Source organism: Dryobates pubescens, chromosome 33 (genome assembly GCF_014839835.1).
Source record: "Dryobates pubescens isolate bDryPub1 chromosome 33, bDryPub1.pri, whole genome shotgun sequence".
NCBI classification, from domain to species: domain Eukaryota; kingdom Metazoa; phylum Chordata; class Aves; order Piciformes; family Picidae; genus Dryobates; species Dryobates pubescens.
The window spans coordinates 7,344,970-7,357,701 of record NC_071644.1 but is presented as its reverse complement, the minus strand read 5'-3'; the positions used below and the strand labels follow the sequence as shown (position 1 = coordinate 7,357,701).

The 12,732-nt window shown below is 57.6% G+C and overlaps 2 protein-coding genes across 2 annotated transcripts in view; both read right to left on the bottom strand.

Annotated features, from left to right (window-relative positions):
- Window positions 1–233: 233 nt before the first annotated feature.
- Window positions 234–2,198, bottom strand: LOC104305942 (lysophosphatidic acid receptor 6-like). The gene is made up of 2 exons (XM_009906860.2): window positions 2,129–2,198; window positions 234–1,432 (listed from the first exon to the last, which is right to left on the bottom strand). Exon 2 carries the CDS (start codon window positions 1,263–1,265, stop codon window positions 234–236), a length of 1,032 nt encoding a protein of 343 aa, XP_009905162.2. The 5' UTR covers window positions 1,266–1,432; window positions 2,129–2,198.
- Window positions 2,199–5,547: 3,349 nt separating this feature from the next.
- Window positions 5,548–12,732, bottom strand: part of PUSL1 (pseudouridine synthase like 1) — a 29,424-nt gene continuing 22,239 nt past the window's right edge. Inside the window, exons 6-7 of the mRNA XM_054175694.1 lie at window positions 10,522–10,576; window positions 5,548–5,799 (exon numbers count right to left, since the gene is read on the bottom strand). Of these exons, the coding sequence (XP_054031669.1) occupies window positions 5,548–5,799; window positions 10,522–10,576 (307 nt within the window). The remainder of the gene's footprint in view (window positions 5,800–10,521; window positions 10,577–12,732) is intronic.

The following is a 12,732-nucleotide window of genomic DNA, read 5'->3' as shown; positions in this document are numbered from 1 at the left end:
TGGAGCCTGTTCCAGAGCCTCAGCACCCTCCTCCTGCAGAACTTCTTCCTCAGCTCCAGCCTCACCCTGCTCTCCCTCAGCTTCAACCCATTCCCCCTTGGCCTGGCTCTGGCCACCCTGATGAGAGGTTGCCCCCACTGCTGCCTTGCCCCTGGCTGGACAAGTGTCAGCTTCCACAGGTTTGGCTCCAAAGAAGGAGCTGAAAGGTGGCTGCAGAACTTACTCTGAGCTGATCAGAGGATTCCAGCTCCAGGGGCTTTGTTTCCAGCTCTCTGCTGCAGCTTGTAGGCACAGGAGGACTCCCCCAGATTCTGGTCACAGATGGTGTAGACCATTTTAGACCTGAAGCAGAGCCTGAGGTCGATGAGCCAGGGCTTGCTGGGGGAGCTGAAGTAGTAGAGGAGGGGATTGAGGCAGCAGCTGAAGCTGAGCAGGGCTGGGGTGACCCTGCTCAGTCTGCAGAGCAGGGTGGTGAGGGCCTGGGCCCGGAGCAGCTGCACTCGCACCAGGAAGCGGAGCAGGTGAGTCAGGTGGTAGGGCACAAAGCACAAGCTGCAGATGCCCAGGATGCTGTAGATGGTCCTCAGGGCCTTCCTCTTGCGGGTGCTGTGCTTGAGCTGGGAGATCTTCCTGGCAAGGAGAGGGAAGCTGAGGAGGATGATGGAGAAGGGCAGCAGGAAGCCGAAGAGCAGGGCCAGGAGGCCGGAGGGAGCGGCGCGGCTCTCGGAGCAGGCTGTGCTGCTCCTCACCCCAGTGGTGTGCAGGGGACCTCCCAGGATGAGTGCAGCTGTGGCACTCAGAGCCAGCAGCCAGAGGGCTGTGACCACCAGCAGGCAGTGGCTGGCTCTGAGCTGGATGTAGGTGAAGGGGTGCAGCAGGGCCACGTAGCGGTCCAGGCAGACGCAGGTGAAGAAGGCGATGCTCAGGTAGGTGGTGATGCAGTCCAAGGTCCCTGTCAGCCTGCAGGCCATGTCACCAGAGACCCAGCTGTTCCTGGTCAGGTGGTAATGGATTCTGAAGGGCAGCACACAGACAAACAAGGTGTCCAGCAGAGCCAGGTTGGCCATGTAGAGGTAGGAAGGGGAGCTGTGCTTCACCTGGCAGCACAGCAGGTACAGGGCTGGGACGTTCTCCAGCAGCCCCAGCACAAAGACAATGCTGTAGAGGGCAGGAAACAAGGAGTGCTGGAAGTCTGCTTCCAAGGGGGGCTCTGAACTGCCATTGGTCACTGGGGAGACCCCTTCAGTCCAGGAAATGTCTGCCATCACCTCTGCCAGCACGGGGTACAAGTCTTAAAGCCACCTCTTAGCCCAGGAGGGGCTGGAGTTTGAGTTCACCTCAGGTGGGTCAGGAGCCAAAGCCACACAGCTGAGTGGTGCTGGGGCTGGTGAAGCCTCCTCAGGGCTCTGTGTCCTGGTGGCAAGCAGGGCTGCTGTGAGGGACAGCAAAGCATTGAGGAAGAGCAGCACTGGCAGCTGGCACTGCAGAGGATTTGCTGGCAGGAGAATCCTCACCAGGTGACAATGCTGAGCTAAGAGGTAGCAGCTCCCTGCCCCCCAAAGCAGACAGGCAGGAAAGCTACAGCTCTGGGTGAGGATGGGCCAGGAGCAGGGGGAGAGCAGGGGGAGAGCAGGGGGAGAGCAGGGGGAGAGCAGAGCTTTGAGATTCTCAAGTCCAACCTCTCACCCAACACCATCTGATCAACTAACCCATGGCACCAAGCTCCCCACCCAGTCTCTAAGCTGCACCCCTTTCCCACCCACAGTGCTGCTCCTTAGCTCTGACCTTCACCTGCCCACCAGTGGAAGGGCTTGGTGGGGGCTGCTGGGTGAACTGGCAGCTCCCAGCCCAGGCACAGAAGGGAAGCACCACCCAGCTCAGGTGCAGAGGGGGCTCTGAGGTTTGTGTTTGCAAGAGGGCAAAGAAGCCACTGTCCAAATGCTCCTCTCACATCATGTAAGTGACAAACCACAGAGTTTCCATCAAATGAGAGAGAGCTGAGCAGCTCAACCAGACACAGAGGCAGTGGAGCAGCTCAGCCCAGCTCCAGGGCAGCCCAGGTGCCGAGGCTGAGCCCCTGGCAGCACAGAGACTGCTGGGTGCTTTCCAGAGGAACCTCTGCACTCACCACACTTCCTGCCAGCAGCTGTTTGTCTCATCAGGCCCAAAGCACCCCAAGATGGTAACTGGAAGATGAAAACAGAAGAGAGTTGTTTAACTGCTTAGGCAGCCGACCAGAGCTGCTTACGTGGGGCTGGCACCGCAGAGCCCTGGGCAGGCAGGGGACAAGGCCAACAAAGCCAGGCACAGCTAAGCCAGGCCTTGAATCCACCTTTATCTCAGAGCCCTGCCAGAGCAGGAGCCACTCAGCATCTGCCTGTTTCTAGCTTCAAAGTGTGGTGGTGAAAAGGGGGGGAAAGAGAAAGGCCTGAAAAGTCCTTACAGGGGCAGGAGAAGCAAAGGGGAGTGAGGAGCTGCTGCTCCCCAGCCAGGCACAGCAGCCATGGGCAGCAGCAGCCAACAGCTCCACAACAAACACTGCCCCAGGAGGCTGGAGAAGCTAACCAAGAGGTTTCTGTGTGCTTAATGCTGACTGGGAGGTGGCAAAGCAAGTTCTACTGCGAGACTGGAGCAGAACAGATCCCTGGCAGTGTGGTTGTAAGGCCTCCCAAGGGCACAGAAGCTGCTTCCACCAGGACATGTTGCTCATTCCATGTCCTTCCAGCACCTGCACTCTCACTCTAGCCCCTGCATCCCTCCCCACCTGCAACAGGAGCCCAGATACCATAAAATAGGAGGGCTGGAGAACCTTCCCTGTGGGGACAGGCTGAGAAGGTTGGGGCTGCCCAGCCTGGAGAAAAAGAGGAGACCTTAGAGCAGCCTTCCAGCTACAGGAGAGCTGGGGAGGGGCTTTTGACAAGGGACAGAGGGAGAGGGAAAGGATGGAAGCTTGAGGAGAGGAGATTCAGGCTGGCAGTGAGGGAGGGGAGACTCTGGAGCAGGCTGCCCAGGGAGGCTGTGGTAAGATTCATGGAATGGGTTGGGTTGGAAGGGACCTCCAAGCTCAGCCAGTTCCAACCCCCTGCCAGGGGCAGGAACACCTCCCCCCAGCCCAGGCTGCTCAAGGCCTCATCCAGCCTGGCCTGGAGCACCTCCAGGGAGGGAGCATCCACAGCCTCCCTGGGCAGCCTGTGCCAGTGCCTCCCCATAAGTGTGGTCACCATCAGTGTGCTGGGGTTTGAGTCTGACCAGGAGCTTGGAACCATTTGCAGAACCCTCCCCAGCAGCTGGCTTTGCACTGTGACTGTTAACCAAACCCACAACAAAAGCAAAGCAAGGGGCCTGCAGCAGCAGCACTTGGCTTCATCAACAGCAGCAGCAGTTGGGTTGGTTTTCTGCCCTGGAAGGATAAATGTAGTTAGAAGTTGACTTACCAGAGCTCAGATCTTCATCTCCCAAGCCAAAGCTGCAGCTGAGTGCAGTTGGCTCTCCCCAGAGCCCTCACAGCTGCCAGGTCCCTGCTCTGCTCTCCTGCACAGAGTCTGCCACCAGAGCAAGCAGCCCTGCAGGTCACACTGCAGAGCTCTCCCACACTGCTCTGCAGAGAAACCACAGGAAGCAGAGCTCAAAAGCTGTCTCTCAGATGCACTACAGAGCACTTGCCCTGGCAGCAAACTCTGCCCCCCAGGCTGCTTTACATCTCTCCATGCACCCCCTGCATGGGGCAGGCAGAATGCTCCCACCCAGAGCCACCCTTCAGCACCTCCAGCCTGCCCTGCAGGGCCAGCAGCTGCAGAGCAAGACCTGCCCCTCTGGAGCCAGGCAGCAGTGCTGCAGCCTGAGGCACTCCACCATGGGCATGGAGCTGCTCCCTCACTTCCCCTCCAAAGGAAGAACCAGACTGTGCACCCAGCCCCCTTCAGCCAGCCCCTGTCTGGAGGTGTGGGGGCACCCTGGGGTTTGGCACCGATGGGGCACAGCCCCAGAGCCTGTGCTGAGCACTCACAGCATCCCTGCCTGCCTCTGGCTGCTTACCCAGCAAAGCTGCACCAGAAAAGCACAGGCAGGCTCCACACTGGCACCAACTTCAGCTCTGCTTTTCCATGGTGGAGCCCCAGACTCCTCCAAAGCTCTGTCATCTTCTCTGGGCAGCAGCAGTCAGCACAGCCCATGGGAAGGCAGAGGGGAACCAGAACCAGAGAATCAACCAGGCTGGAAGAGACCTCAGAGATCAGCAAGTCCAAGCTGTCACCCAGCCCCTCCTGACAGCTAAACCATGGCTCCAAGTGCCACATCCAAGCCCCTCTGGAACACCTCCAGGGATGGGGACTCCACCACCCCCCTGGGCAGCACATCCCAGTGGCCAATTACTCCTTCTGGGAAGAACTTTTTCCTCACCTCCAGCCTAAACCGCCCCTGGCACAGCTTGAGACTGTGTCCTCTTGTTCTGCTGCTGGTTGCCTGGGAGAAGAGACCAAGCCCCACCTGGCTCCAACCTCCCTGCAGTGGCCTTCTGTGACTCTGGTCAGGCTGAGCCACTCACAGTGGGGTTCCTGTGCTGCCAGCCCAGGCTGTGCCCATCCAAACAGCCTCTAAGTGACCTCAGAGGAACTCTGCTCTGTGACAGCCCAAGGGCAACAGGGCTGACTTTGTAGCAGGGAAGAGCATCCTGTGAAAGCTGCTCCAGTTCAGCCAGAGAGTGACTGCTGATGAGGAGAGGAAGTGAGGAGCACTTCCAAAGGCTGTTCCTGTAGGCCCCTGCCTCCAGCAGTGACAGCTGTCCCTTGCACTATGCTGCACAAAGGCAGGGTTAGAAGAAGTGCTCCATTCTCCTCCCTCCTCAGCCTCCATCCCTCACACACACCCCACAGGGGAGGAGGAGGAAACAAAACCCCAACCAAACCACAAACCTCAAGCCCCACTCCTTCCTCCTCCTGCTTTGAGAGGCAGGCAGCAGAATTTCAGGGGAGGGGGGGTGGAAAAAAAAAGGAGCAGGAATAAAGCAGTTGTCTGAAAGCAGCATGGAGTTGTTCTTCCTTTCCCCTTGGCAGTCTCAGAGGGCAGGAAGAAAGGATAGGAAGGTTCCTACAGCCACAGTCAATGATTTTTATTGAGACAAGACCCTGGATTGTGTGAGGAGCCCTTGGCAAAGCTCCAGCCAGCCTCCCCAACAAGAGTCCTTTCAGGCCTGGCTGTGTCTCACAGAGCTGCTATTCTCCTGGGGCAGTTGGAGAGTTCAAGTCTGAGGGGAGAAAAGGGAAAAAGAAAACATTGATGCAGGAGGGGGGCAGGGGGGAGGCAGCCACCTGAAAGCACTCAGCAGCTGTGGCCTTCGTTGCCCACCTGGGCTCCCTCCCTGCTGGCACAGGCAGCCCCCCCTGGAGACAGCCAGCCCCAGGAAGCACCTTTGCAAAGGCCAGGCCAAGTGCTCAGAGGGGCAGCCAAGCTGCCTGCACTGCTCTCCAGTGCCTCCCTCTCCCTCCTGTCCCCTTCCAGCCCCGGAGGGAACACTGCCTGGGGGCACTCTCTGGGCTGGGAGTCGATGAGCTACAGGTCACAGCATGGACAGGAAGCCTGTGGGGGGCTGCTGCTCCCTGCAGCAGTGGATCTGACTCCCCCAAGCTGCTCTCCCCTACCTGCTTCATTGTATTCCACTGACTTCAGGAAGAGGCCTTGTGGAGGAGCCATGGCACTGGGGGGAAGAGCTCGAGCATCTTTCATCTCCAGCAGCTCCTTGATGTGGTGAGGTCTCAGCCTGCCCTGGCCAACTGCAACTAGAGTCCCAACCATCCTTCTGACCTGGGGGGAAACACAACAGAGAAGCAGGGAGCAGAGGTCAGCAGCTGCCCTTGTAAAGGTGAAGTGGGTTGGGGAATCCTGCCTGCAGTCCTGCACACACAGATGCAAGTCACAGAGTTCACAGTGCACAGAATGGGTTGGGTTGGAAGGGACCTCAAAGCTCAGCCAGTTCCAAACCCCTCTGCCAGGGGCAGGGACAGCTCCCACCAGCCCAGGTGGCCTCAAGGCCTCATCCAGCCTGGCCCTGAACCCCTCCATGGAGGGAGCATCCATCACCTCCCTGGGCAGCCTGTGCCAGTGCCTCCCCACCCTCCCTGTCAAGAATTCCTTCCTCACCTCCACTCAAAACCTCTCCTGCTCACTTTTTGCCTCCTCCCTCCAACTGAAGGCATCATTCTGCTGAGATGAGGACCTGAAGCACAGTGATCTCCAGCCACACAGCACTGCCTTGGAGCCAGACTTGTCCTCACCACACGTGGGCAGAAGGCTGAGCAGAGGATGGGCTCTGTTTCAGAAGCAGCAGCACAGCACCCACACATCTGCCTGTGGCAGGAAGCTCCCAGGCTGCCTGGGAGGGCTGAGCTGCCTCCTAACACACAACCAACCTGTTTGCAGGCTGGGGGGGGCTGTGCAGGGGCTTGGTTCCCTCTCAGAAAACCCAAAATGGAAGAGAGGGGAAAAAAAATCCCCAGCTAAGTCAGGCAGCCCACAGGGCAGCATCCCCCCCGAGCAGCAACCTGCCATCTCAAACACCCCTGCATGGCACAGCTTCCCTTCCCACCCAGCCCACCAGGCCTGCTGGCTTAGCACAGATTTCACAGCACAGAGCTCACCTCCTGCTTGAACACCCTCACACTCCAGCAGCCTGGAGAGGATGCCTCTTCCCTCCTCTATCCCCAGCAGACAAGATGCCAGAGGAGGGCCAAGGCTTGCCCCTGCCAGTGCCACCTGCACACCAGATGCTAGCTCCCTGTCACTAGCTCCCTGCTGGGTGCTGCCTCCAATGCTCTCCACCCCTGCCACGAGCTGAAGGCAGAGCACTGAGCACTCATCCTCCTGCTCCTCCTCAGGTCAAGGCAGCCTCATGAACCTTGGAATTGTCAGGGCTGGAAGGGACCTCAAGGCTCAGCCAGTCCCAACCCCCCTGCCATGGGCAGGGACACCTCACACCACAGCAGGTTGCTCACAGCCACCTCCAGCCTGGCTGCAAACACCTCCAGCCAGGAGGCTGCCACCACCTCCCTGGGCAGCCTGTGCCAGGCTCTCACCACCCTCCTGGGCAACAACTTCTTCCTCACATCCAATCTGAACCTCCCCACTTCTAGTTTTGCTCCATCCCCCCCAGTCCCATCACTCCCTGACACCCTCAAAGGCTCTGCTGTTGAGGAGTAACTGACAAGCAAGAGCCCCTCAGCTGGTGCCAGAAGTGCTCTCAGCACTCCCAGAGAGAGTTCTCCTCCTCCTCCCCATGGGCACCAAGAAAGCTTCTGCAAGAAACATCTGGGGATGGTTCAGCCCAACTTCTGCTTCCCTTGCCTCAAAGGCACAGCCTGAAACTCACACTGGGGAAACTAAGGGTGAAGACAGAGAGGAAAAGTCCTCTCCAGGCTTTTGTTCAGCAAGAGCCAAAGCTCAGGGAAAACCAGGCCCTGTCCCAGTGCCACTGCAGTGCCCAGGCTTGCAGGACCAGCCCCATCAGCAGCAATGCTTCTCTGAGGGCAAACAGCCTGAGAGCTTAACCAGCCTGGTGGTGTCCAGCTAGGCAAGAAGCTGCCAGCACTTCACCTGCTGTGGCCCACACTCCTCCTCACAGGCAGGCTCCACACTGCTAAGGGAACATGGCACAGACTTGGTGGCCCCCAAGTCTTATGTGGCAGAGGAGCCACACTGCAGCTCAGCCCCTGCCATGGGCTGCTCCCAAGCTGCTCCACTTTCACCACCTCCTAACCACTCTGTGTCCACACTGGACAGATTCATGGAATCAATGAGGTTGGAAGAGGACCCTCTGGGATCAGCTTCTGGTCCAGTAACACTTAAACCCCTTCAAGGGAGCTCTGGGATCAGCTTCTGATCCATTAACACTTAAACCCCTTCAAGGGAGCTCTGGGCTCAGCTTCTGATCCATTAACACTTAAACCCCTTCAAGGGAGCTCTGGGATCAGCTTCTGATCCATTAACACTTAAAAGCCCTTCAAGGGAGCTCTGGGCTCAGCTTCTGATCCATTAACACTTAAAAGCCCTTCAAGGGAGCTCTGGGATCAGCTTCTGTTCCATTAACACTTAAACCCCTTCAAGGGAGCTCTGGGCTCAGCTTCTGATCCATTAACACTTAAACCCCTTCAAGGGAGCTCTGGGCTCAGCTTCTGATCCATTAACACTTAAAAGCCCTTCAAGGGAGCTCTGGGCTCAGCTTCTGGTCCAGTAACACTTAAACCCCTTCAAGGGAGCTCTGGGCTCAGCTTCTGATCCATTAACACTTAAAAGCCCTTCAAGGGAGCTCTGGGCTCAGCTTCTGGTCCAGTAACACTTAAACCCCTTCAAGGGAGCTCTGGGCTCAGCTTCTGATCCATTAACACTTAAAAGCCCTTCAAGGGAGCTCTGGGATCAGCTTCTGATCCATTAACACTTAAACCCCTTCAAGGGAGCTCTGGGCTCAGCTTCTGGTCCAGTAACACTTGCAAGTCCACCCTGCTGCTGTTTATCACCATGAAGGAGAACAGCAACACACCAAGAGTTCAGCCAAAGGCACTGTCCCTCCCTGGGTGCTCTGATCTTCAGCTGTGGAGTGCCAAGATCCTGCCTTTCAGCAGCTGGCACAGAGAGGCAGCCCAGCTCCTTGACATCTGTTGTTTTCCCCATCCCTCACTAGAGGTCATTGTATGCTGGGCCTTGAGCTTTGATGTTCCCACACTGCTGTGAAGGCAGAGGATGGCAGCCCCTGAAGCAGCCTCCTGCTTGGGGCACAGAGGTTTTTGGGGCTGTTCAACTTTTTCTGCCTAATAAAACCCATTCCAGCTGTGAGCACTTTGCACAGCAGCTCTGTGAGGGGGAAGGAGGAGCTGCACCTAGCTTGGTGGTCTCTTTGTGGCAGAGGGTTAGAAGCAGATGCTGAAGTAGAGGAGTGCAAGTTCAGAGCCTGCTCCTGCTTCTCTACAGCTCCCTGGACAGTAGCTGCTGACAGCAAGGCTCAGAGAGGCTGAGCTGAGGGTGCCTGATCCCTCTGCACAGCATCACCAGGCTGCACGGGGGCCCAAACATTCTCTCCTTGTCACAGGAGCAGCTGAGGAAGCAAATATCCCTGCTGCACATCGAGCCCTCCTTCAGCATCTTGCTGCTCCTCCCTTGCTCACATCCAGACACCCACTGCCAGAGAGCTTGCAGAGCATTGCTTGGCACAGGATGAAAACAAATGTGGGCTGTCAAAACAGAGCACACACAAAAAAATAGCTGCTTGCTGTTCCCACCCCCTCCCCTCCCCCTCCTCCCCAACACAAGCCCTTCCCTTGCCTATTCTGGCTCCAGAGGGTGACCACGGCCAGGCCAGGCAGACAGGGAGCTCTTGCCTAACAAGGTGATCCATTCAGTGGGGCAGAGAGCTGTCCCCCCTGAGGCCAGCAGAAAACAGCACCCACTGGAGTTATGTCAAGGCAAAGCCAGGGGAGAGCAGCCAGCATGGCAGAGGCAGAGATCCTGCAGCCATGCCTGCAGAGCTGCATCAGGTCTTCCCATCTCTCCCCCCTGCACAACCCTCAGCCTTATTTTCGTGCTCCAAAGCCAGCAAGTAAAATTCCAGGCAGCTTTTGCTGGGCCCAGTGCCATCCAGCAGAGCAGGAACATATGTCTGTGGGGTTTTACCACTCAGACTGCAAAGACAAAGGCTGCAGAACACAAAACTTCCCAGCCTCCCACACCAGTCTGTGGCTCTGGGGCACTCATTTCAGACACAGCCCTCAGAGATTCTGGCTGTACCACACCGAGCACAGAGCACAGGACCTCACCTCTCTGCTGCTCTGTGTGTGTGTGTGTCACACAGCTCTGACACCAGCTCTGCAGGGATGCAAACAACCTCTGAATCACAGAGCTGTCAGGCTTGGAAGGGACCTCAAGGCTCAGCCAGCTCCAACCCCCTGCCATGGGCAGGGACACCTCACACCACAGCAGGTTGCTCACAGCCACCTCCAGCCTGGCTGCAAACACCTCCAGGCAGGAGGCTTCCACCACCTCCCTGGGCAGCCTGTGCCAGGCTCTCACCACCCTCCTGGGCAACAGCTTCTTCCTCACATCCAATCTGAACCTCCCCACTTCTAGTTTTGCTCCATCCCCCCCAGTCCCATCACTCCCTGACACCCTCAAAGGCTCTGCTGTTGAGGAATAACTGACAAGCAAGAGCCCCTCAGCTGGTGCCAGAAGTGCTCTCAGCACTCCCAGAGAGAGTTCTCCTCCTCCTCCCCATGGGCACCAAGAAAGCTTCTGCAAGAAACATCTGGGGATGGTTCAGCCCAACTTCTGCTTCCCTTGCCTCAAAGGCACAGCCTGAAACTCACACTGGGGAAACAAAAGTCCATCCCCAGCTTTCTTGGAGCCCCCTTCAGATACTGGAAGGCCACAATCAGGTCTCCTCAGAGCCTTCTCCTCTCCAGGCTGAACAACCCCAACAAAGCTAAACTGATCAACAGCTCCAGGGACAGCAAAGTGTGAGCTGGCAGCAGAGCCAGGCAGTACCTGTCGGTAAAGGAATGATCTGCTCCTGAACTTCAGCTCCCAGAACTCCAGGCCCCTAAAGGAAGCAACAGAAAGGACAGTTACAAATCACATTCCAAAGGCTCTGCTGCCCACAAGAGAAACACAAACCACAGGTGGATGTGAGAACAGAATAGACCAGACCAGGTTGGAAGAGACCTTTGAGATCACCCAGTCCAACCTATCCCCCAGCACCATCTGATCAGCTCAACCATGGCACCAAGAGCCTCATCCAGGCTCCTCTTAAACACCTCCAGGGATGGGGACTCCACCACCTCCCTGGGCAGCACATCCCAGTGGCCAATTCTTCTCTCTGGGAAGAACTTTCTCCTCACCTCCAGCCTAAACCTCCCCTGGCACAGCTTGAGACTGTGGCCTCTTGTTCTGGTGCTGCTTGCCTGGGAGAAGAGACCAACCTCCACCTGGCTCCAACCTCCCTGCAGGGAGTTGCAGAGAGCAAGAAGGTCTCCCCTGAGCCTCCTCTTCTGCAGGCTAAGCAACCCCAGCTCCCTCAGCCTCTCCTCCCAGGGCTGTGCTCCAAGAGGAATGAACAAGGAGCTGCACAGCCCCAAATTAACCTGAAAGAGCTTCAGGATCTTTTGGACACCAGGTGCAGGCTGCTCAGCTGGGGTGAAACAGTTCCTGCCTGCTCTCTGGGGGGTACCCAGCTTTAGGGGGGTTGATCTGCCTCACCCCTACCTACATAACCATCCAAATAAAAGGGAAAGGGCAACACAGAACAAGGTGCAGCTTGGTTCAGCTGAGGTACTCCTGACCTGAGGAAGGCAGCCTGATGCCTCCTGGAGAAGGGATGAAACAGCCAAGCATGGCAGAGCAACTCCACCATTTCATTTGGAGCTGCCTCAGGAATCAGGAGGTCCTCACAGGCCTCAAAAGGACTTTCAGCACCCAGCAATGCCTGCTGTGACAGCCTGGAAGGCCAGGGCAGGCATGCCTGGGGAAGCCAGCAGCAGCTCCAACCCCTCTGCTCACAAGCAGCCCAGTCCTTGGCTAACCAAGGGCTGCAGCAATTGGAATCAGCTGAGACAAGCTCATCTGCAAGGTGTCTGTGGGCAGGGCTCAGATGGGCAGAGTGGGGTTACTGGGAACACCTCAGGCTCATCCAGTCCCAGCATGGCTCAGCTTGGAAGGGACCTCAGAGATCACTGGCTCCAACCTCCCCACCATGGGCAGGGATAGCTCTCAACCAGACTCAGCTGCTCAAGACCTCACCCAGCCTGGCCTTGAAGACCCCCAGGGAGGAGGCAGCCACAAGCTCCCTGTGCAGCCTGTGCCAGAGTCTCAGCAGCCTCCTACTGAACAACTTCTCCCTCAGCTCCACTCTAACCCTGCTCTCCCTCAGCTTCTAATCATTCCCCCTTGTCCTGTCCCTTATGAAAAGCCCTTCTGCAGCCTTCCTGCAGCAGCCCTTCAGCTACTGGCAGGCAGCTCCAAGGTCCCCCCAGAGCCTTCTCTTCTCCAGGCTGAACACCCCCAGCTCCCTCAGCCTGTCCTCTCGGCAGAGCTGCTCCAGCCCTTTCCCTGGGAGGGGAGACAGCTCCTGGGAGCTCTCAAGAAGAGGTGAAGCAGGGACAGCACCATCCATGGGCACCCACAGGGCAACAGGGCAGGGCTAGCAGGAAGAGAAACCGAAACAGGCAGCGCAGGGAGCAGCCACAAGCTGTTGGCTCACTGGATTTAGAGAGAAGTCACTGCTTTTAGCCCTGCTGGCATGTGCAGAGGCAGCTCCTGCCCCCAGATTCCTCTTCCTGTCAGGAAGTGACAAAGTTTCTCTCACTCCCCCACAGCACAAGGCACTCCCCCTGCAGACATGTGCACTGCCACACACATGCACCAGCACGCTGAGGCCATGGCTCAGCCCCTCAGCAAGGCACAAGGCACAGCCCTTCCTAAGAGGCTCATCCCCCCTCTCACCACGTTGCAGAGGGTCAGAGAATGGTGGAGGTTGGAAGGGACCTCTGGAGATCACCCAGTCCAAGCCCCCTGCCAGAGCAGGGCCACCCAGGGCAGGGCACCCAGGAACACAGCCAGCCAGCTCTGGAAAGCCTCCAGAGAAGGAGACTCCAGCACCTCTCTGGGCAGCCTGCTCCAGGGCTCCAGCACCCTCACAGCAAAGAAGTTTCTGCTCATGTTGAGGCAGAACTTCCTGGGCTCCAGCTTCAACCCACTGCT

Excerpts from the sequence above, each read along its gene's own strand:
- LOC104305942 (XM_009906860.2), bottom strand. The coding sequence starts at position 1,265 with ATGGCAGACATTTCCTGGACTGAAGGGGTCTCCCCAGTGACCAATGGC.